At 40.7% G+C, this 26,096-nt stretch overlaps 1 protein-coding gene across 1 annotated transcript in view; it reads left to right on the forward strand.

Annotated features, from left to right (window-relative positions):
* Positions 1-26,096, forward strand: part of LOC141803782 (vertebrate ancient opsin-like) — a 99,780-nt gene that overhangs the window by 13,144 nt on the left and 60,540 nt on the right. The window contains exon 2 of the mRNA XM_074687781.1: positions 3,991-4,319. Within this exon, the coding sequence (XP_074543882.1) occupies positions 3,991-4,319 (329 nt within the window). The remainder of the gene's footprint in view (positions 1-3,990; positions 4,320-26,096) is intronic.

A 26,096-nucleotide genomic window follows, 5' to 3' on the forward strand; every position in this document is an offset into this window, starting at 1 on the left:
GCAATGAAAAATACAGAATTTATTCCGTAACTTACTCTGGTAACTCACTCTGTACTATGGCAGCTTATCACAGTCGAACAGAAACACTGTATCGATCCATTTTACCTGCAGTAAATAACAAAATATGTCAGTTGTCTCTCTCTCTAAAAACAACTCACAAATCATAATAATATCGGAATTCCTTATCAGCCAAAAGACATCCTTTGACAGTTCAAACAACAAACTTTACAAATGACTGTAACTACAGATTCATCTTTTATAAACCTGTTTATACAGACACATTTTTTAAATCTGTAAATACAGACTTGTTCTTCATAAGCCTTTGCTCAGCTGCAGTCACTGCTGTGGAGGTTTGATATGTATGAAACTACATTTAGTCAATGAACTTTAGTTATTGCAGTCAGGGAGAGAAATCTTAAGACAATTCTCTGGGCTCATGACTGACCAAGGTCCTTAAACATATCAGAATGTTTTTCTTAGTGAAGTAATGGCACTCAAAGTGCTTTACCTCAGGCTGTAACTTCATGCTGTTAAGAGACAGGATACTAACAGCATTTTCATGTACCCACTTCACAGGCTTTCTTGACCCTCCATCAACCCTGTCCTTCTCTCCAAGATGTTTTCAGTGAAACGAAAAGTCACGATCCTTTGACTTTGAAAAATATATTTTATCATTATCTCTTTTGAATTCTGTCTTTAAAAACCTGTTTGATATGAGATTTTCTGATGCTCAGGTGGAGCTGGAGAACTGAAGTGATTTGTGGTTCGAAGTAATGCATTTCACCTTTGCACTATTAATACCACTGGTCTCCTATGTCACGTAAAAACCACTGACCATGTAATTAATGACAGCAGCCAGCATGGCATCCCCTGTCGATTTTTCAGCAGGTTTATGAAACTATGAGCGATTGGCTGCTGTAGGGTTGGTTTCCTTGGGTCAGAGGTGACTGTATTTGTTGGACAGAGTGGGGCTGGAGAGGAGCACAGGGTCGGCAATTGCAAAAATACCCAAACAACAGCACATCTGGCTAATTCTTGCCTCTAATTGACAATCCCAACTCGTGGCACTGGGCAACAAATGAAAAAAATATAAGATTGCACAGAACAGGCTAACACAGAAAGCACGGCCATCCAAGCGTACCTGTGGAACAAATATGATAATACAAATAAAAACTCACCCACAGATCTGTACAGTCAGTAAGTGTGAAAGTCCCTTTGGCAGTCAGATTATTTGTCTTATGGTAGGATAATGGTAGGATACATACATTCCAGTAACAACACAAACACAGTCAAGACATTAATTAAAAGGACTGAATTGACTGTGTCGATGTCTGATAGCCAGCTGATAGGATCCACCACAGAGTCAAGATCCCCCCACTGCTTGGGACAACCAGTATCACCAGTATCAATTCCAAGGAGAGGAAACTTAGGGGCCGTTTACATGACAACGGTTTTAGGGTTAAAACGCAAAAGTTTTGTTGCGTTTCAGCCTCGCATTTACACGGAAACCGCGTTTCAGCAGACCCAAAACGCAAAATTTTGAAAACGGCCTCCAGAGTAGGATTTTCTGGAACACTGCCGACACCGTTGACATGTAAACAGTAAGCCGGTGTTTTCAGTGGAAACATTGACATCACACTCTGCTTTGCGAAAGCACAAACAACAGGACAACAGTACTGTTGTTACGATTGTCACAAACTACCGTGTTGTGCTTGTGCTGCTGAATCTGCTGAATCTGCTGACTGTCTTCATACAAAATGTGCATCTGTTGCTCCACTTTTTAACTTAGTATTCCCCAATACACCAGATGATCGGCTCAACTCTACTTTGGTGGAGATCTACCATAAGCTGCTTCTGGACAAGACAGTTGTAGCACCACCTGCAGGCCTGGCGTGCTTACTACAGCGTTTTCAGTTCTTGGCGTTTCCATGTAAACGCAGAGTTTTCTTTACTGCGTTTCCAGATGAAACGTTGTTGTGTAAACGGGGCCTTATTGTAAAACAGAATTTTTCCCAGAAGAAATGCTTATGCTGAGTACAACACGAAACTTGACAAAATTCCACCCTCATCAAGTCATGCTTTTAAATAAAAATGGAGGTTCACTGTTACATATTCATCCCTTGCAGAATGCTCGCTACCATAGCCTGAGCTCAGCTACTGCCCCGCAGCTAGCAGGAGGCTACACAGCTGCACAAAAACTGTGCATTGTTGCACACAGTCTAAACTTTTCCCCCTCTATTTCCTTAACAGACTGAGACGTATACTGTATGTACTTGCGACCATAAACTCGAAGCCATGATACTTTTTAGGTGTGTAGAGATGTATTCTGCTACAGATATTTTGGCACAGTGTATAAACTTTTATTTTCGGGGACCCAACTCTCTTTCAGTGTTCCCCTGAGTTGGACACATGAGAATTTGCACCTCTGCATTGTTGTCTTTAGCTAACAGCAGGTGTTCATGCTTGCTATGAATAATTCATCACAAAGATTTAAGTTTTAGGGAGAAATCAACCAGTCTACCTTTTGAACGCATAAAGTCCTTTAGTATCAGAATTCATAAAAATATGACTGCCAAGCTACATATGACGAGTCTAAAACAGCCACATCACTGATAGAGTTAACAAGCATCGTCTCCAAAAACTTCTAGATTGTCAATGTCTTGTGAAAACACACAAAATATCAGTTTGTGCTTTGCAAATTTGTTTGTATAGTCTTTCTCTCTACCATATGTCCCCATTCAATTGGACTCTGACAGAAGTTGGACAAAATAAACAAAGTGATTATGACAGGCAGAATGAGATAGGGTGAAAATGAGCAGTGTTAAAGCCTCTTTAGCCAGGATATACTTAAAGTCTGTTTGGGATTGGTTGCTGCAGTCAAACAGAAACATGAGTCAGTTGTTGCAAAACTGTGTTGACTTTGTAATATTGCAGTTACAGAGCTAATAAAAGAGCCAGAGAAGCAACATGAGCACTATATCTGAGGGGAACAGATGCGCATCATGCCTGGCTGTGCCAAAGAGACTCTGCAGGCAGAGGTATATGCAGTTCAGTGGATGTATTCACACACAGATTGACACAAACATATTCTGCCAAACTATTATCCTCAATCAAAGAGCTAAAACATCTTTCTATAACTTTTCTCTCCCTCCTCACTTTTTCCCCTTCATTTAATAATCCTGCTGCTTTCAGAGAACCATGAAAGGCCTAGACCATCTTTTTCACAGAAGAAGCAACAAGGAAAGGTCTACACTGCCAGTGAAAATCAATGTGCACCAAGGATGGCCTCGTGGATCATAACAGCTTAAAAAACAAATACCGCACAGGATAAAAAGGCTAGGAGGTCAGGCTTTAGCACTGAGCTCAAAATTCCTGCTGTTTTGCCAGGAAAACTTTGACAGAGAGATGAAGACACATTAACATAAGGCTTGGGTGGGTGTGTTTATCTAACAGTTAAAGAAGGATAAAACGCTCCTTAAAGTCTTTTGTGTCGTGTTGTACTGCAGAAGCACCACAGGTTGTGCTGCTGTTACTGATGTACAGCAGCGTGGATGTGCTGCAGGACCCGGCATGAGAGCTATAAATTAGCTGATTCCACAGCCACATCCTTTTTATTATGCTGCACTTTTCACTCTGGCAATTATTTTTTAAAGGCAGAACCTGCTGTCCCTCTGAGGCCGTAAACCATAAAGCTCGTTTTAGCTGCACTTTTGATTTCGGGGGGACCTGCAGAGCTTTAAATCACAGTGGCTCTGGATGTTTTCCTCTAGAGTAGATAACATTTGGACAGGCAGTGTGTTTCTGTCTCTATGTGATGGCCCTGTTAAATGTGAAGTACAATAACAAGGCTGTGAAAAGGAACAACACACCTGTGCATGCTGTCATCAGTGGTATCCTGCTGCTATATACAATTTAACTCAATTTGTAGCCAGGGATTTGTTCCTGTATGTTAGAGTTACCTTTAGATCACATGCCCTGTCTTCCCTCCAGGCATCGTCTCCCTGATCTCCCTGGCTGTCCTCTCCTATGAGCGCTACAGCACCATGATGACCCCCACTGAGGCAGACTCCTCCAACTACTGTAAGATCTCTTTGGGCATCACCCTGTCATGGGTGTACTCCCTTATCTGGACCATGCCGCCGCTCTTTGGCTGGAGCAGCTATGGCCCCGAGGGTCCTGGGACCACCTGCTCTGTTGACTGGTCAGCCAAGTCAGCAAATAACGTCTCTTACATAATCTGCCTGTTCGTGTTCTGCCTCATCGTGCCCTTCCTGGTCATCGTGTTCTGCTATGGGAAGCTGCTGTGCGCCATCAGACAGGTGAGTGAATAAGAGGGCCGCATGGGGGGAATTTCACTGAACCTGTAGCACCAGCACTACAGCCAAGGTGCACCTTTAACATATTCACATCCCATGAGCCCTTATATTTGAGGAGACATTATGATAAGTTGCTGCTGTCACCAGCTCATACGGATTCAGTCAAGGTAAGTAGACGAATAGGACATTAGAAATGAAAATTTATTCCCTGTTTTTACTTCTGCAGCCTTATAAAAAGCAGTCTCCCTTTTCACAGAGAACCTCCTTTTACCATGAAGAAACTCAGAGTGATGAATGACCGAAAGATGCTTTTATATGAGGGTCTGAAAGCACCAGTTTTTTACCATTTACCTCAGCCCGGCTGTAAACCCAAGGACACTTTGGCATGTGTACAGAAGATGGCTTTAAATCAAACCAATGACACCAACATCCACCCAGTGGAACACCACACGATCAAATAACCCTCTGTTTATCCAACTTTTTTGTTTATGGTTAGGATATTAACAGCAAATCAAACTAGTGTGTTTGTAGATGATTTTTCAACCAAAAGATTGATGACCTCTGCTTGAAATGTATTGATTCAAAACTGGATGAACATGAAGGGAATTTTTTCTACGAATACCAATTTCCAGTAAACCTGACCCTGGTGTCTGAAACCAATAAGATCCCACACATTTCTTCCTTCTTGCATTTGAAACACAAAGAATTTTTTCCACACCCAAGGCTAATACTTAGTAAAATGATGCTATTTAACCAGAATTCTACACTTATTCTCACGTGAATAACTACTAAACTCAAAACAACAACCAACAACAGTTCTGATCTTAATTTTGTTTAATGGTGAAACAGAGAACTCCTATTGAGGGATTATTAGTCTACGTCATCGACCACAGAAGCAGCGTATAGCTCCATTCATTCAGACGAGTTAGCGTTTTTTAAACACTGAATTCAACCTGTTAGAAGCATCAAAATGTTCCTTTTTTTCTGTGGACAGCTGTCAAAAACAATACTACATAATAGAGGCAACTTTTGTCAAGTTTTGACCGTTACAGAGCAACTAGTGTTTCGGCATTAATAGCACCCATGCTTACTGGTAATCTTGAGCCAACAGCAGCCTTGATTAACGGCCGAGAGTCACCAGTTAACAGGGTCACAATTTACACTGATACACCAGCGACGTCTGTGTATGTGTAATTAAATGTGTATTCTTTATCCAACCTCAATTGACCAGGTTTAAATGCAAACAAGCAATAATAACTGCTGATACTCAAAATAAAGATATGACTTTGTTTATTTAATGAAGAAGTTGGTTTGGGGCTGAGGTTCTGACCAAACATGGACTCAATATGGACAGTGAATTATGAGTGAACCTATAAATTATGATTAACAGAAACTGATTTTTTGACCAAAGTAAAATGAGGGAATATTATGAAACAATGTTTACATCCTAGTCTGTCACAGTCTGATAAGTGTGTATAATTCAGTCATGAGCATCGAGTGAGAGTTGTGTTTCCTCTCTGGGTACACGCTAGGTTTCTCTACTAAAAACGTCTGTCTACCTAATATCTGTCCACTTGCTGGTCTCTTCTGTCCACTCACTGCTATTTCACAAACCTAGGAACATTTTGGCGTCTGTCAATGTGATGCATTATATTCCGCAGAGCTTGTGCACCCAAGTTGCATGCGCATGGGTCGTTGTTGATAAACAAATAATCCCTCTGTACAAGCGTTGAAAACTTTTTTTTAATGTCTAAATCTTTACCAGGTCGTAAACTAAGCGCATTCATTACACAAAAGACAGGCATCCAGACGTGTGTTTTTGTTTGTCCCTGGTGTTGTTGGCAATCAAACTGTAAATGTGAGAAGAGATCATGTCTTAAAGAGAAGATAGGGAAGTCCTGTGTGCAAAAGCACCACAGAATATTTTTCAGCCATGCCAAGAGCTAATAAAAGTGGTCTTCCAGGAATTGTTTCATCCTGGACTTGGAAACAGGTGGGTCAATAAATGTGGGTCACCAACTTGATGATTTTTTTTATTTAGCTTTGGGTTGTTTCAGGGAAACTTTATAAAATCATCATATTTGCCATTTAATCATATGATAGCTGCAGCTTCTGCTGCTTTATATTGCTAAGATGCACTTTTAAAATAACAACAGTTCTTCAGGTGACTTAAAAGATAAACTGTGTTAAAACTCGAGGACTTAACCTCTTCCCCAAATACTTGCACTGTGTGTTTGGGAAGTTGCATTAGTGTTATCCTCCTGATATAGTGAAAAACATTCACACTGGAGACGTCATCTTAACATGATCATTAGCTTCTTCTTCAGTGGTATAATAACTGATTGCACGCTGTCACCTTCCGTGTTGGAATGTTGAGGCTCTCTGACAAGAAAATGAAGGAAGCTTTTATCAGATGGAAACTTTTATCAGAAGAAATATTGCCAGAGTAATAAATACGAATATTGTTTATTAGTTTATCAAGGCTGTTGCAGTGGAAATGTTCAAGTGTAATATGTATTAAGACTTATTGCTACATGTATCAACTATTGAACAACAATTCTTGCATATAGTGCACTGGAGTCTTCACCAGTGCATTATATGTCTATGTGTCTATGACTATATGTCTTGTTCCTTCCTTTCTTTTATGTGTCAAAATGCTATTTTTTACTACACACATACACAAGATTGCTCATTAAAAAGGGGTTTATTTAAAGATTTGTTGCACAGCTATAATGTGACTGATATGACTTTTACCAGTTTCCTACCAAAACAAGCTGTCAGTACTCGATCACCACAACTCCATAGAAGTCCCACAGAAACAGATGCTTTAGATCACATCTTAGTGAGTGTTGTTTAGTGAGCAGTTACAAAACACTATCATTAAAGTCCAGTCAAAATTGATAAATAAATAATAAAATAAATTATATTAAAATAAAATAAAGTAAACAGTTGAAAAGGAGCACCAAAACCTGACAGGGCAAAAAGTACAAAAAGCTGTTCTGCATAATAACTGGCAAAAACACACAACATGTCATTCATTTCGAGGTCTTTTGATTAAAACACGGATCTGCTACTGTTTTGCTCATCTCTGTTAATGGACAGAATAATATTCACAGGGACACGTCCAAACCTCCTGTCAGTGGAGTAACTATCATCTAAAATTTCATAGGGATGTTGTTGCTGTGTTATTCAGCTGTTTTCAGGATGCTGACCAATTTTTTTTTTTTAGCCTTCGCTGCTTTTCTTCTAAGGCCAGGGAGCTAAAATGTGCTGCTGCAAATTCATGAACCCTTTTTTCAGCTGGTTTGAGACTTTATTACATATTTTTTTTAACAACCTTCAGGCCCAATGACTTTTTTAAGGCCAAGTTAATTAGGAATCACAAATTGTAGGTACAGCACACCAGAAAATGCTGTCGCTGTTAGCCCATAAAGTCAGTGTCAGGGTCTTTTCACTGGAGCTGTTTTCATAGAGTCACACGACGTTTGGCTTATGTATTGATTTATCACCTGGGTGGACTCTAAGGGGACTGATGAGTTTAAAAAACTGGTTTCAGATTCAGAATGAGACAAGCAGAGGCTAAGACTAAAAAGCCTCTGAGTGGGAAATCAGTTTTGCCTGCTCAAAGTGACATATTATTGGTCCTGCTTTATGAGCTTAGGGAAAAAGCTTCTATAAATTTGTCTATCAGCCTCACATGAACCAACACTCAAGAAGTTCTGGAGATGTTCCTATAAGATAGGAGACAGAGCTAAGGCAGAGAGGTGTCATTGTTGAAGAGTTGTTCATTGCTCAATATGAACATATTCAATAAAGTTTCTATAAAATACTTTTTTGACAGGCCTGACAACCTGGTAGTGAGAGGGAAAATGTTACTTTGAAAAAGTAATGGTTTAAGTCTGTTATAGCTGACTATATCCACAGTCAAAAGTCAAACTTTTGACACACATGCAACTCTCACATAATGCATGTCGTTCGCTTTACACCCTGAAGTGTGCAGTCATGGGTAACAAGAAGTGACATTCAAGCAGATTGTGATATTTTATAAAGTAAGTCCTTTGCTCCATTTCAAAGAATCAAGGAACTTTACATTCTAATTTTCTGGAGATGTAGTTAGACAGAAAGCTGAATGCCAAACACTGTTTAGGTTGAACTGTTTCTTACCTCAAAGTCTACAATTTTTTGGCCAGTGGTCAAAAACCCTGAGATTATAGGTGCAACACTTAGTGAGGTGTCTACACACTTCCCTGTTAGAGCCTAATCTGTAACAACAACCCAAAATGTGATTAAAAAATGTAATAAAACCTGAATGTAATAACTAGTTGCAAGAAATGGAAAAAAAGGGCTGAGCCTGAAATGTAACAAAACAAAAATGTAATACATTATTATTTTTTGAACTCAGTATCTTCTTACATTGAGTTTTATTACATTTTTAATCGCATTCCAGGATCAGCACTTCTGTTATATTATCAACTATTTATTGCATTTCGGGTCATATTACATTTTTTTTTCATTACATTTTAGGTCATTGTTACATTTTGGGTTGTTGTTATGAACCAGACTCCAACAAGGTCAGAGGTAGGGGTCATATGGGTCTGTCAGCCAATGGAGAAAACTTAGTCTCAGTAAGCTGAAGAGGCTGTGTGGCAGTGCAGTGGTTAGCGCTGTTGCCTCACAGCAAGACGGTTACAAACCGTCACTGTGGTCTTTCTGTATTAAGTCTGCTTGTTCAACACACATGTGTGGGTTATCTCCGGTTTCTGTGGGTCTCGACAGTCTGAAGACAAGTTAACTGGGTTAAGTGATGACCCAATAATGCATAAGTGGCTGCTTGTGTCGATGTGCCAGCTCTATGATTGACTGCTTCTATTATACTTCGCCTCTTGTCCAGTGACAGCCTGGATTGGCTTCACCACCCCTGCCATAAGTGGTATAGACTGTGTATAAATACACCTCTTTGAGTTATGTTGCATAGATATATGTTGTGTCTGTTTATCCATAAATCAAAGGCATATACATAACAAAAACTAAACTTGAACCTTTGCCTCTTTCTCAGACTGGAAATAGTGAAGTTTGGTTGTATTTGGATGGAAATACAAACTTTGGCTCCAGCATCTTTTATAACCATCTGAATCTGTTCTTGCTAACCACAGAAAATGTGTGGAGGTCTTTGGTTATATACTCAGCGTTACATCACTTGTCTCTGTTTATTGTTATCTTTTCAAATCTTTCCGGTGACCTTTTTCTAAGTGGCCTTGGTTTAGATAACCACAGTCAGGATGTGTCTGCGTATTGTTCGTCCAACTCATGGACAGAGCAAAAATACATCCACCAGGTTACTTTATATTTAACAGGTTGTGAATGAAAGCATGAAAGAAAAAGGGCAGACTGTAATGCAGGGGCCTCAAACACTGGCTGTGACTATTTTAAATAGCATGCCACTTGATCAAAGAATAATGAAGTCAGTGGTGATTGCTCTAAGATTGCAAGGGAAGCTCAGCTTCCCCTAAAATGTCCCCAAAAAAGTGGTGATATGTACTACTGTGTGTACATTTTATTGACAAAATATGTGCTAGATTTCCTTCATCTTTTGTTCAGAATCAGCTACCTATCACAGGTAACTGGCTCGACCTCCTTCTCATTCATTACCGCAGCGTCTCAGCGCTTTAACACAGTCGGACGCTGGGCGTCTTCTGACTTCAGCGGGGAAGCGTACAGTGGGTTGTTCCACTGTGGAAACTGGACGGTCATTGGATAAACGCTGGGCTTTGTCCCACCCATTGGACACTCAGCGTCTCTGGGGGTCTATGAGGCAGTGGGCTGGCCTGGATGCCGGGCTTCTGCATGATGATTGGATGATCTGTCTGAGGCCGAATCCTTTTTTGATTGACAGTGAAATGAGCCAGTCAGAAACCCTCCACCGGAGCATCTTCTGAGTTTTACGGTCAGTTGTTTTGGACTGAACCGGAGGCTTTATTGATCCCCAGCCAGTTTACCTTTCTTAAAAACTACGAGCGTTGTGTTTAAAAATTCTTTCTCTTTTCACCAATAAGCAGCTACAGCTGTGGAGCTTCTCCCCCTGTCACTCACACTTAGAGCCTGTCTTAGTCTCACGTAGCAGCTCCAGCTGCTAGCAAGGTGACATGACGGGTAGAATTTATGTTTAAATAAATAAATAAACAAATTTATGATGTAGGCCGGAAAAAAATGAGCTTCCCCTCCTTGACTGACCAGCAGCCGCCACTGAGTGAGGTGGAGCCTGCCATGTTCATGACCTGGTCGGCTCATGAGGCTGGGAAGTATCCAATTTCCAAGTTGACCCTGAATGCAGTATAATAAATGCATGAACCTAAGTGAAAAAAAACAACAACAAACATTTGGCATGCTGCCAATGTCCTCAAAACGTTGATAAAGCAAGATGTCGGCCAAAAGAAAGGTTGCTGTCAGGCACAAAGTGTCTCAGGAGAAGTGGGAGAATGCCACCTGTCTTGTATGCATAGAGAAAGTTGTCCTTTTCAAGGAGTATAACCTAACGTGACACGCCAGACAGACAGTTTCATATATCCACCACGGAAATATTTCACTGGTCCATCTGGGTAGCAGCTCTTTGGATTAGTTTTCAGAGGCGGGACCTTCAAAAAAAACAGCAGCTGGTGATTGGACGACCGTTATGATTGACACACTCACCACTTACCAATCCATATCAAGCCACAGTATGATGTAGCTTATGTTTGCCGCTGCTGAGAAACAATAGCCAAACAACTATAAGAACAAGAGAAACAGCTGTGATAATGGCGTTAGACGACTGCTGCCATTTTTTGTAAAGTTAATTTACAAATCAAAGGAATGCTTACAAGTATGAAAGTCTGCTGACATCACGTCTGCTCGTCACTCCCCAGCTCCGCCTCTCTTCTCTGATTGGGCCAGTCAGAATCTAGCCAAGTGAATTTTTTGGTCAATAGAGCCTGGCAAGAGGGATCTGCAGGATTTCAGAAAGTGAATCAGGCAGGTCCATCTGCTCTGCAAGGTTGATATGTAACCTCCAGTGGCATTATTCAACCAAACATTTGGAGCAGTCTGCAAAGTACCGAGAACAGACACAACAAGCTGCACAACTAAATGAAGCGCTGTCAATGATACCATATAGAAATAGGATATAAAATATTAATTGTAAGTACTACAAGAGAATTTTCATGTTACCACCTTCATACCACCTTCAAAATGATGCATCTGTCGCTTCAGTCCTGACATGCATAAGGAACACAGGCTCTGATTGCCTCCATAGAGTGTTCAGCAGCAGATGTCTGCCATGAGGTGAGGAGGACGGCTGATCATCAGGAGTGTTTTCCACCCTGTGGCTGTGAACTATGACATGATGTAACCCAGGTTTGGGTTTTCACACTCTGTCCCTCTGACTGACTGGAGGGATATTGGGAGAGACAGAGTTTGCTCTCTCTCTCTCCAGGGAGGCCTCACACACACACACACACACACACACACACACACACACACACACACACACACACACACACACACACACACACACACACACACACACACACACACACACAGTTGCACAGTTTTCTATGACAAGTCCCAGAGCAATTTTTCAGTTCTACAACTCACTCAGTCTGTGTAAGCATCAGGACTTCTCAGGTAAACAATGAGAGCTCCGTGTGTGTATGTGTGTGTGTGTGCGTGTGTGTGTGTTTTATACTGTCTTACTTAATGTACCCTTCTTTAGTTTGTTTGTTGTACTGATGAAACAAACAATAGCAAAGACGAATGACGATCTAACAACAGCACAGTTTCCCTTTTTGCTTTGAGATCTGGTGACAGTTTTTCTTACTTCGCCTTTCTACATACACTTCTTTTCCTTTGTTCTGATTTAATTATCCCCTTTTGTATCTGCTTCTATCTTCTCTCATTAGAAAACACACACACATACACACAGAAACACACACAGATTTTTGAATGGGTGAAGAAGGAGGAAAAGAAAAGTGATACTGTGTTGTTCTTTTTCTCTCTTTGTCTTTGCCAGCCTTTCACAGCTCTTTAAAAACATGTGAAATTACCTCATTACACAGCACAATGGAAGCACTGAATTAGTAAAAACTCTCTGCTGGCCACACAGAAGCCACAGCATTGGAAATTAGATTAGAACTCCTTGCCATGTTGTAAACACAAATCCCTTTGTTCACAATCCCATCATGGCAGTTTGGGTGGAAAGTTACAGAATGTAATTACAATTTATGTTGTTTTTCTTTAAGAACTGTCAGGCAGCAAAAGTCCAGGCATGTACTCAAATAAAAAGTAATTTTTGTGCCTGTGCAGGTTAAAAACCCAAGAGAGCTTTAAGTTGACTTAGTGTAAAGAGTGATGAGGTGGAAAGCTGACTCAGGCAAACACTTGAAAGAGGACTTTCACCCTGAAACAGACACCTGAGTGCTGCTCATCTACTGATCAATGGCATTCCTATAGATGTGGATTTCCCATGATAAGAAATCACAAAACATAGTTTGGAATTAGTGGAATAAAGCCACACAACTTACGACAATACGACAGACTCAAATTCACACAAATAAAAGTCCCATGCACAACTATCCACTGTCTATCCAATATGCCACAATATGTAGCAGACTAGGCCTTTGTGACTAATGAATTACACTAACCTTGGTTTTGATTTATCTAAAAAAACCTGGCTGCCCCAGGCCCTGAAATGCCCTGATAAATTTTGCTCCATGTTTTGCGGAAAATGCTGCGTTCTTAACTGTCGCCACAGCACCAAACTTCCAAATGAGAAAGCAAGAGGGAGAATTTTGTGTCTGAACCATAGGCTGTAAAAAAAAAAAAAAAAATAGACATTATTTTTGTCACCCGGGTTCCACTCAGTATCTCACAGTCTCTACTGCACAGACTCTGGCTGCACAACTGCTGCCAATTGGCTGCACCTGTGACAAAGGAACTTTGGCTTCAAAACTATATACTGGTAAATGGTGGAGCCATGCTGTCCACTCTAAAAACAGTCAATGGTCTGAACCAAAGAAAAAGTCTTGCCAAAAAAGTAAATTGTCCGTAGGTTTGAGTGTGTGCGTGAAAGGTTGTCTCTCTATGTGACAGCTCTGTGATAGACTGGTGCCCAGTCCTGGGTGTACCCAGCCTCTCGTCCAATGGCCCTCATGTATTAATCTTGCGTGGAAATTGGCGCAGATCTGGGTGTATAAACGATCCTACGGAAATGTTCACGTGTGATCTATGAAATGTACGTCCCAGGGCAACACAGCATACGCCTGATCAGGTGTTGAAAAATGTGGCAGCTGCAAACAATTGTAATTTACATAACACGCCCCTAAATATTCATGGTGCAGCTGGCATTACAAGAAAAAGGGAACTCCTCCATATTGGTAATCAACAATGCCATAGCAACGGAGGTAGAGAGGAAATGACGCAGTATTGTTTGGCATTCAGAAAAGTAGAGGGAATGTCCAATTCAACATGAAACTGATTTACAATCATGTTTTCTTGAAAATATCTAAAATGCAGATTTTTCTAATCCTAAAAATTTAAGATGGCCCTGAAGTTATAAAAACACCCTGTTACAGAAGAGATTTTAAAGATATTGAGGTTATGAGTTTCAAAAGGAAAAAAAAATGACTGACAGGCGAAAGCATTGTAGCTGTAAAGGCCTCCTTGTTTCAACTTCACCTTTTTGCATGTTGCCTGAATGACTAAGAGTCAGGTTGAGTCAGATGACGTCACTAAAAGTTGTTCATGTTTAATACAATGTGTGGTTTCCATGAAAACATGGTGTCATTATATTAATTTTTACAGGCATAGGTTCTTGTTTTTATTGTTCCAATAAGGCACTAACTCACCAAAATTTCAGCCAGCTTTAGAGGTTTTGAAGAATTATCTCAAAATTATTTTTTTTCAAAATGCTTCAGCTGCTCTGGAATAAACCAGGCTTTTTGTTCTGAAAACCACACAGATCTTTGTTTTTTGTGGGGGCTTTTGTTGAGGATAGCTCTTGCTGGGTTTTTCAGGGGGTCATTGGAGTTTGCCCATCCAATCTACAAGTGTTATGAGGATTTGGAGAGACCTACAACTGAGTTTGGTATAATAAACTGGCTCTGCTACAAACTTTCAAGATTGCTACTCACTCAAAATCAGCTAACCCACTGCAGATGTGTGAATATTCTTTTGGATATTAGATTTGAATTCAATACCCAGTAGAGTTCTCGAGTTGTTTGTCTCCATGTTTCACAAGTGTGTGAGAGGAGACGGCTAAAGCAGTGTGGAGTCTGGGGTGAAGTGCAGCCCATCTATCTCAGATGTTGGTTTCCTGGGAGACGGGTTGAGTCCAGTGCTATCAGGGCAGCTGTGGACTCTCAATAGTAAAGCCTTAAAGCCAGAGAGCTGATCTACTGCTCTGGAGGAGACAGACTGTGACCTTCTGCTAATACGTCTGAGACTCACCTGAACCTTTCCTGAGTTTTCTTTGCATCTAATAACCTTAAAAGTCCTGTTGAAATCAGTATTGCGCACACCAGAAATACGACTCTGCAGTCGACTCGATGTGAAAGTCATAATCCGACCAAGGGCCCCAAAATTCTTGACGATGATTGGCCTCTGGTTTTGTCAGGGGTGTGACTTAAGTCAAAACCAAAGGCCATTCTTTTATTTCAGTGTGGCATATTTTCTGCTGATTGTACATCCGAATGGGACTTTTAACGAACACCTTTTTCCGGATAAATAATAACAAATGAATTATAAATAATAATAAAAAATCTTTCGATTTTTATATTATGCCAGTTTGTTGTGTTACCCTTTATTGTAGAACTGTACAACTTCTGTGCTTAAAGCAGGTGTGGTTGGAGCTGTCAGAATGAATCTATAAATGTTATTCTCCCATGTCCGTGCACTCTCATGCTTCATGCTACTGCTGCATAAGTCAGCACACATTCCAAAAAGTCTGGACACGTTCCTGCAAGTTGGAAAGTTTTTCCTCTTCTGCTTCCTTGTCTTTGTTGTGCTTCTGTGGGGCCAGAATGTACATTTCTTGCCACAGATGTGGCATGAAGTCTGAAGTAGTTGAGTTTATTTAATGTACAGTATAGCTGTGGTATATCTGTGGGGACAACTTTATCTGTACATAACGTAGTAAGCCAAGCTTCTTATCTCTTTCCAGTCCTTTGTCCTTCTTTTAAGGACTACACATGTATTTATCTTCACTCCCTGTGCTGTTTCTGGGTTATTCTTTCCCCCCTTGCATTGTGTAAAGACTACAGTCCTCCTGTCAGGTCATATTGGGTAACATCATCTGGGGCAGATAAAAGTTGTTCAGCACTTTGTCCACTCAAAAGCCGAAAGAGTTGAATTCCCCTATCTAATAATGGGACACTCAATGGAGCACTCCATAGGGGAGGACTAAATCAAGATTGGGCTCTTTCCAAAGGCGATATAGATTCACTGCCTGAGTCTCGTACACAGTGAGAAGTGAACTCTGCACAGGAGGATGTGGCTTTCCATATCACATATGAAGTGGCTTGAAGTCTTTGTAGTTTTATGAATGTTCCCCATAGTCAATTAAGTGCTGAATGTTTCTGGTACAAAGACATCATGAAGCTAGTGTTACAGGTCAAATTGTTCTAAGTCTGTCTCTTGTTATGATGTGCTCAAAATGACACAAATCACTTACATCTTAATGCAACTGGCTTAAAAAGGGGTATTGTGTTTTTAAGGCTTTATACTTTACCTCTTTACTCACAGCCTCTGTCTGAAACCCTTCTCAAACACATTCACTGTCATTGGCCACCCTCCATAAGGTGTCATGAACCAGCTGGGAGATCCTCATGCAGACATACAGTATGAATTGCTAATTAGGATATAACTTCAAGGCTTAAATATCATAGTTGATCCTTCTTCGATGAAACCCTTTTCTGAAGTATTTCTGTTGCGTGGGGGTTGTTGGGGCTTTAATTTGGCTCTGCAACATGCAAATTAAAAAGCAAAAACTGGACTCTCTAACAGTGAGTGATGGAGAGGCGTTTTTAATCAGCCAAAAACACAATCAAACCCAGAAGTATTGAGGACCATGCTGTTTGCTTGAGCTACGTGTTATCTTGTTAATTAAACATAAATTAATTAGAAGGGTTATCTTCTGCTGCCCTCTCTGGATAAGTAAGATTGGCTCAACCTTGAAGGCTTGGTGCCCTGTATTTTGGAAAAGATTTTGAACAGAGCCCAAAGTGAGGGGAAGGCTGACAGAGATTTGTTATTATTTAGCTGAGACAAAATGCATCCTCCAAAAAGAAAACTTTGTGCACCTGGACCAGGTCACTCTTTCAATTTGAGCAAGAACAATTTTCCTCACAGCTGCTGGCACCACTTAACCGAAGGAGGATTACAAACTGTCACCACATAAGCTGCTCTCCTGCAATTAAATGTAAAGATACACAGCATACTCTGTGGGAATGTTTCCATCTTGATTGATCATCCTGAGGCTAAATCACAACACTGAACTCTCCACTCATTGTCCTCAACTTTTGGCTTGTCTCTTGTTGGCAGCACGCTCAGCAAAGTCAACAATACATGTCTCTCCCTCTAAAACCATTTTCCAGCTACTGGTCAAGGATCCCACACACACCATCCAAAAGGAACCCTAAAGAAGGCACTCCACATTAAAAGTCCCATATTATGCTCCTTTTCTGCAGTTTGATATGGATCATTGATGTCTTCATGAAATGGTAGTAACATATTTTGGTCAAAAAAGCCAATAAATCAGGCACAGCAGCATTGTTTCTAGGCGCTTATAGCTCCTCTGAGCCACTGCTGATACCGCCCCGCTCTTCCGCGTCACTGAGAGCAGCTCCATGAGCGCTGAGTGCGCTGAGTACAGTGTAGCTCATTTACCCTAACATTACAAGCTAAAACAACAGGCTGACTGCAGCTAAAGTTAGCATCCTGAAGCTAACGCGGAGACAGGGGGGACACAGAGGAAAAGCTCTTACATCTGCTCCACAGCACACAGCATTTAAAATACTCACATTTCCAGGGTCCAGGAGGTTTGTTGGCAGATGGTTGGTAATGCGCCTGGATTCAGGACCAGTCTATTCACTAGCCCTCTGTTGTACTGTCCAAAGTTGGAATGCAGTCGGCCGTGAAGTGACTAGCACACATGCACAGTTTTACTGAGTGTAGCTGGAACATTTCCTTGATAAATGAACTCTAGTCACTTAGTCTTGTCTTCTTCCGAGATGGGAAGCTTGTACATGGAACTATGTGGCTGTTTACAGTCAAAAACAGAGCAGTGATGGCTCTTCAACTTTGGCATTCTCCTCCCAGGAGGGGAGTGGGCGGGGAGGAGGTTCTGTGGTACCTGCTCTGGTGGTCTAATAAGGTCAGACTTGCTCCTAATTGGTCAAAAAAGGGAATCGCTGACTTCGGCAAATCCCCAAAATCCAAACAGCTCGTTTTAGGTCAGGATTTTACATTCACAAGCACTACTAAGCACAGGTTTTGTCATTAAATATCACATTTTGTGGGCTGGGAGGAAAGCCAAAGACACACAAATTTCAGTTAAAGACTTGATAAAGTGATTTTTGCATAATATGGGAACTATGGTTCCTTTAGACCTCTGAGACCTCTCTGACAGAACTGTTAAGCTATTTTGGGTCCCCAAACTCTTTATCCCAGGATTCACCTTCTGACCGTCTTAATCTCTGAGGTCTGGTGCAATATCTGCATTATTCCATACCTTTCTACCTTCTTGCTCCAGCGCATCCTCACCCTCAAATATGAAAAAAGAAAAAAAAAAAAAAGTGGATTCTTCGCAAGTGGTTCCATCTCAAAATTTCAAATCCAACCAGAGGAAGCAAGCACCCATTTTCAGACACTGTTACCCCTGTTGTGCAACCGTATAATGATGCCAACAGGACAACAGGACCCCTTCATCTACAGAAAAAAAAAAAAAAAAAAAAAAAAAAATTCTGATGTAAATGCTGAAATAAAACTCTGGTTGATTATTGAGACTGTGTTCATTTCTATCTCTAAGAGAATCAGTTACAAATGAATTCACAAAAAAATGGATTGACTTTGTGCCAAGAATATGAAAGTACTGCTTTGGTTATTGCTTCTACCCATCACATCACTTTTCTACAGTGGTCCAAAATGCAGGTAATCTGGGAGAAAAAAAGAGCTACTTGGAGAGGGTGAGTCTGAACAGGTAGGTTTTGAGGTAGATTTAAAAGAAGAAAGGGTTGGAGCCTTTTCAAAGTTGGTTGGGAGTGGGTTCCAGAGTTTAGAGGCAGCAGCAGTAAGAGCCTGGTCTCTGCACTTGGTCTTGGGGACTTTCAGAAGGTGGGTATTGCTGGACCTGGAGAGTGGGATCTTGAAGGTGTGTGTTGTTGAAGAAGATCACAGAAATCAGGGGGAGCTTGGTTATTAAGGGCTTTGGTGGTGAGCAGAAGTTTAAATTCAATCTGGTTGCCAGTGAAGTCCATGGAGGACTGGTGGGATGTGGTCTCTTTAGGGAGTTTGTTGACGAGATGGGCAGCAGAGTAGTTTCAGACTTTTGCGGTTGTGCTGATTAGGAGACTTTTGCAAAAGTGAAATCTGGATGTGAAGAAGGCGTGTACGGCTATTGTGTAGCGGATAGAGACAGTTTTGGATAATTTTTTTTTTGCGGTGGATGGAAATTTTCCAGACTCATTGATGTGATTGGCATGGGGCAGGAAGAAGAGGGTGGAGTTACAGATGATGCCAAGGTTGTAGACTGTGGTGGGTGGAGGACTCTCCATCATCAGGATTAGACAGGGAGCTTAGCTGTGGGCCTTGGTCAACAAAACCAAAGCAGTTTGGATGGGCAAACTTTTATGATTGCTCAAAAACAGTTACATGGAGACATCGCCGTTCATGATGTCTTCTAAATGTGAGGTTGGAAGTAAGTCAGTGTCTGCTTTCCAGCACTAAACTTTGTGAGCAGCTTATTGTTCATCCCCCCATTAACTGAACACAAAATACCAAATATTTTAATAGAAGAAAATGAGGCAAAGAAAGCATCAAGGGAAAGCAAGTTCATCACCACAAAGACATAGTGTGAACTGGACTCTGTATCCAGACCCTGACAAAAAGTACAAGGTCCAACTCTGCTGCATGATTATATTTCACTTAATTATGCATAATTTGATGACTCACTTGATATTTCAGATAATTTTAGGATAATTATCGTCAAATTAGACAAGTGTAACTCAATTTAGGTAAACTTTTTTCCCACTGCTTTGTTGCCAGGAAACTGTGAGCCCAACTCTGTGGTTTAATTGTTGACCCTTGGCTCTGATTCATGAATCAGCCTATCCAACTTTATCCAAGCTATTAGATCTCCTGACTAAAAATAATTATCTGGTATGTTTCTTTCAATTAGTCATACCAATGATAATGTCATCAACATAATTGAGAGAGCTGCGTCATTTGGATTAATGCCTCAAAAAGGGAAACTGCATGATTATATGTATGGCACTTGAAATAATTTTGATCAAAGCACAAAACAGGCAAAACATGCACACACAAGCACACAACCTCTTTAGAGAAAACTAAAGTAGATCAACATCCTTCTCTTATTAACCTAGACATACCTTTAAAAATTTAGCCATACTCTCAAGAGCTATGCTAATCCTTATACATGTTGTTAGCTGTGTGACACAGGGGCAAATGGAGATATCAAGAGGCTGTGAAGGAGGTGGAGGGATAGAAAAAGGAGGAGAGGAGGGGAGCCAGAGACAGACTGTGACTGTTGAAGCTCTAATTTTATGCTGGCCTACATCAGATGTAGTGACCTTGTACTGGTCGTGAGATAATTTCATTGGCTGCAAGCTCCATATGCCTGTTTTGTAACTTTGTGACCTGCAATCTTATCAAACTGAACTGGGCAGGGAGTGCACCAGAGGGACATCTTAATGCAAATTGGGTGGCTGAGTTTGGATTAAGAAATTATGCCTCAGCTTCATTTGCACAAGGCAATGTAGAAAAAAAAGTCTTCAAGGCATCTCCAACAACTCGGCAGGAGAGGCTGGAGACTTAGAAAAAAAAAAAACAGGTTTAGAGGACGGGATTATGCAAGTGTTTCTGCACGGATTGTTTGAGTCCTTACATATGACCTGTCAAGAGGACACTCTTGTGGACAAATGGCTGCAGTCCAAGAGAATACTGAAAGTGTCACAGCACTGCTTATGTTTTTGGATTATTGATGCACAAGTTTTCAGTCATGGTCGGACATTTTTTTCACTAAGGATACCACACACATTTTGCAAATTAGATTAGATCAACTCTATTGTCCTTTGCAGGAAATTTGTCTTAGACAGCAGTACTACTGGCCAAGGACGCAGTATTTTAAATAACAAAATACTAGACAACATACAAACAGTCACATAAGCAAGAGGTCGGCGGCAAGCATGACCCAGCAAGACCCCGTGCCGTGGAGCACAGACCACCAGTCAGGGCCGTGGGGCTCAGACAACTTGTGCCCCCTGAAGAACAATATTTCAATGTACAGCAGGGTCTCATATCTACTGCCTTCCCTCCTCACTCATGGTTACTGAAGTTATGAAATTGGAGCGGATTTTTGTTGTGGCGGCGTTTGTAACCATGAGTGAGGAGGGAATGCTGTGGATAAGAGACCCAGTTGCTACTTAGTTTTGAGTAAAGTCAACTTTTTATGTTTTACAGAGATATGCAACATTTTTTTTTTATTTTACATTACTTGATACTTTAATTTCTAACAAATAAGCATTAGGTTTATTTGATTAAAGGTATTCAGTAGAATGATTTCCATAATAAATGTAACGACTTAAGTTGAGTTAAATTAACTTGTTTCATTACTTTGTTCTTTTTTTATTATTTATTTTTTAATAACCTGTTTAACAAGCATTTTTCAAGTAAACTTAACTTATCTGGGTTTACAGTGTTTCTTCATCTACATAAGCCCCACACTGATTTCCCCCTTTGCACAAGCATTCAAAACACAAAAACCTGTTGGCACAAAGTGGTTGAGAACGATAGACAGATGTGTAAAAACACTTTTTGTTAAACTAGAAAATTAGTACCGCCTCTGCTTAAAACAAACATGGAGGGGATGTGGTGAAATCATTGATGGCCCTGCTGATTTGCTACAGTATAGGCTGAATGCTTGTAACATAAATTAGTTCTTTGTCCTATTGTTTAAAGAATGGCACCCTTTGTATCAAACTGGTGTGTCTTCTCCTTGCTCTTTGTCTTCCTCTGTCTTTGATTCTCTCCTCCTTTTGTTCCCTCTGCCTGTGCAGCATCTATATCAAACCTCTCCTCTGTCTTTGACATGTTTTTTGACTGCTGTATCCATCCTGCTCATGGGTTCTTCATTCTCCTCACATCCACACTCTGATTGTCCCTGTCGGCGGCTTACTTTTCTGAATCTGTGTGCACAAGTACCTGCTATGATGGCTCATTTCATTTTCTGCAGTGACTGCTCCAGCCCCTGCATGCTTTCTCACTTACTTTTTTCACCCTCTCCCAGTCTCTCTCTTTCTCAATCTCTTTGTGCGTCCTCTTCACATATTCTCTACCTTTTCACTGCCCCATTATCATCCATCTTTTTCTCCTTGGTTGTCTTGGTGGCCATTATCACCATCCATCCCATCTCCACCCCTCATCAGCTCTCCAGAAAGCACTCCTGATTCATGTTCTTTCTGTGTAACAATGAGACAGATGAGACTTCTGATAGCATGTTGAAACTTGTGTATGCGAGACAAGCAACACAGGATTAGATGGGGAGTATTTGCTGCTCCAGTGCTCTGTGACTACATGTCCCCAACTCTTACACAAACATTAAATAAGGTTCCATCACAACCAACTGTTCCTCTGTTTAGTAAGACCCTCACCATTTAAACCCTGTCACTTTAGATGTCAGGCAGTCTTCCTCTTTAGTAGCCTTGTAACCACTGTGAATTTTTAACTGTCTCATTAAAAGATTTTTTCTGTAAATAACCTCTACTTACGGAGAGAAAAGATAGTGGAGCAGGTCATATAAAGTCTAAGCCCATAAAGATTTTATGGATGGACAGACAGCAGGGAGAGTGATGGAGAGGTTTGTAAAAGGACCCATTCAACACCTTATCTCAAAGTCTGTCAGAGACCAGGCAAGGGTAAGAGGACACAAAATGAGCACCTTTATTCTGCCAACGTGATCTTGCCCACATCAGTTATTTATCTTATTCCACTGATATTGATAGTAAGAAAAAACAAGATGATAAAATAAAGATTTAATGCAGGTTTAAAGTACAATACTACAGGAGAATATTGTCCTCACAGTTAATGAACAAAAATAACTATTTCTTTGTATTTTCATGTTTTTGGAGGAAAAAAAGAGTAAAATTTGGACAACCTCAGCTGCTGCAAGCCCACATAAAGTGGTTTGGTCATATCAAGTGGTGCCATTGCTGGTCCTAAGTCAGCATTGCAATAAAGAAAGGGTGCGAACTTCTCCCATTTGTTTTCTGAGATAGATGAGTGAAAGTAAGTTTAGTCCACTTGTAGCAACCACTTCTGCTCCACAACTCTGTCATTGCCAGTGGCGATTGCTCTAAGACTGCAAGGGAAGCTCAGCTTCCCCTAAAATGTCCCCCAAAAAAGTGGTGGTATGTACTGCTGTGTGTGCATTTCTTTGACAAAATATGCGCAAGAATTCCTTCATCTTTTGTTCAGAATCAGCTACCTATCACAGGTAACTGGCTCCACCTCCTTCTCACTCATCCCCGCAGCGTCTCAGCGCTTTAACAGTCAGATGCTGAGCGTCTTCTGACTTCAGCAGGGAAGCGTAGAGTGGGTTGTTCCACTGCGGAAACTGGACGGTCATTGGATAAACGCTGGGCTTTGTCCCGCCCATCGGATGCTCAGCGTCTCTGGGGGTCTATGAGGCAGTGGGCTGGCCTGGACGCTGGGCTTCTGCATGATGATTGGATGATCTGTCTGAGGCCAAATGCCTTTTTGATTGACAGTGAAATGAGCCAGTCAGAGATCTTGAAGTATAACCCTCCATTTTCTGTGGAGAGGAGCTTCTCCTATTTAAAGCGACTCAAGTCTTACACTTGCAACACATTTTCTTGAAAAGGAACGGAGGCTAGAATTTACGTTTAAATATATAAACTTTATGATGTAGGCCGGAAAAAAATTAGCTTTCCCTCCTTGACTGACCAGCAGCCACCACTGGTCATTACCAAGATTAAATTACATTACTTCTGAAAACATCACCTCTTTGAGGGTGCCAAACACTTAATGCATCTACATGCACAAAGCAGTCTAAGGTCAAAGCCCGATCATAAAGCCACAGCGGGGATCTAGTCTTGTTTGGGTATTAACTCAAAACAGAGAATCAGACTTCTGGCCCATGACACCTCACTCTCATTCAATAGGCGCTGCTGTCCTTTTTTGATAATCAAAGCTGCCTGGAAGCTTTGTCTGCGATGGATGCAGCTGTAGCTCTCTATGTTTCTGACATATTTTGCCTGTTGATCGATTACACATTCCTCATGGCATTTGTTTGTGTTGGTGCGCATTGACTCTATTTGTCTTGGTCATCTACTTCCTCTTCCAGGTGAAATTAACTTTGCTTGAACAACAACAGGGATGGATATCGAATTAGGTACTTTTATAGGTACCAATTAAATCCTGTCAAAAGTACCAGGTACGGATTCAAGAAAAATTAAAAGGTACCACGTTTAGGTACCTAAACACATCTTTGTGACAGTGAGGGAGCGGAAGAGTAGGTGATTTCCCTTGCCGGACATGAACACATCATTATAAGGTTATATATTGAAGAATAATATGTTAACTTGAAAAAAATTACATTTCATTATTCAACAAATTGATATTTTTTACCACATAAACACAAAAAAGTACAGGGAATTGGTACCATATTGTTTCAAAGGTGAAAGGTGCCCACCCCTTCTTGAACGCCTAGGCATACTAAGACATGCCAGATCCAACCGCAGTCTGATCGTGATTGCATTATCTACATGGGTCAATCGAGCTATGCTCAGTCCTTTCTCAGTCTAAGTTGTTGATATGCATTTTAAAAGTCTGACCTCGTGCTAAGCTCACAGACTGATTTCTTAAGCAACAAATAATCTTACTGACTGAGTATCTTCCCTATAAGGTCTTTAATGTGACTGAATGCAGAAGGTGTTTGCACAGTGTAATATTCAAAGTGTTGGCATGGTTTGCAGTAATGAAATGTAGAAGCCTGATTCAATACTTTTTCATGGAGCTAAAATCCTGGTGGCACCTAAGACAACATGACCTTATGACCTATTAAAAACAATACAACCTAAAAGCCACAGAAATCTTCATCTGACTTTGTGTGTTCATAAAGAGATCCATTTCACCTTTGAATTGAAAGTAAACAAAAAAAGCATACCAAATTTCATCTCACTAACAGATGCAGGAAGCATTTCTTACAGTCAGAGGTTGCAACAGCTGATAACATCAGGGTCTCTCATGTGCCTCAGCTTTGGGATCCTTGACATCTGCCAACCTCTCACAACAAATCTGTGGACATATGGAGAGCACACGCAGCCTTCACTTACATCCAAGCTGTTAGATGCCATTAACCCAACCCTGCTGCTGCTTAAATTGATAACCTGACAGAGGAACGCTGCCATCAAGATCATGGTCAAATGTGTGGAGGGTCTCGAAATAATAATAAAAAAAAAAAAACTTTCCCAATATAAAGCCTCACAATTGACATGATTTGGAAACACTTTTTCATACCTGTGATGTTTTAGAGAGGTAGTTAGGAATTGTGTGCATACTAAGTCAGAATTGCTGTCTGTTTTTAATTCACAACCAGTGGTTAAAAAAAGGCATGTGTCCTACCCCAGGTTTTCTGTGTGCAAAGTGTACAATGTCCTGTGTACAAATCTGCTGCTATGAACATCCAGAACCATCACAGGCTGCTTACCCAGATGTCTGAAGCCCCTGTTGGAGAGATTTAGGCCAGAGTATCTTGGTTTAACCTGGTTTGAGCTTGAAAGTTCATACTGTACTAATCAGCAGCTACCATCCAGTTAAACCTGGTTTAAGCCAGTCCAGTGTGGTCATCTTATGTGTGGCTGTCAAACCAGGAGATAAATTATAAAGCCCCAAGAGACAAGAGCACCAGCAGAGTCAAGCTCAGACAAGTCTAGTTACAGAGAGGTCAGGCCAGTGTCTGAGCCTCAAAGCCACTAAACAATTTGTGTCCAATTCAGTTTTAGAAATAGAAAACAAGGGAAGCCTCTTACAAGTCTCTTTACTTCCATCTTTAACCAATATCAAAATAGTGATTTTCAACACATAATGTGTGTTGATTTAGCAACAACACACATTATCAGTTCTTGAGCTACAATCACCTTTAAATTTGCATGTAAACTTTGTGCGCTGTCTCCAAATTACATTCATGAAACTGTGTGTCTGTGTGTAACCAAGGCTGTAATTAAACTTCAACTCTGGCCTCTGTTTACACAGATGAGCTGCAGTAACTGAATGTGGCAGAGTTTCTCTTCAGTATTAAACAGTGAAAATGTGCTAAGAGAGAGGATGAAAGCAGTTATACTCTGGATGTTTAATACTGCTCTTAAAGCCGAGAAAAGGATGTATCATTAGTTTGATTCATAGCAGAGATGTGCTGATTTGATGGCAGACCTTGAGGCATCTATTTTACTTCTGTTATTAAAACTGATGAAGGGTTTGGAAGAGCCGATATTTTAATGG

Source organism: Halichoeres trimaculatus, unplaced genomic scaffold (genome assembly GCF_033239565.1).
Source record: "Halichoeres trimaculatus isolate MK-OKI-2021-1 unplaced genomic scaffold, fHalTri1.1 fHalTri1_scaffold_15, whole genome shotgun sequence".
In the NCBI taxonomy this organism is placed as follows: Eukaryota; Metazoa; Chordata; class Actinopteri; order Labriformes; family Labridae; genus Halichoeres; species Halichoeres trimaculatus.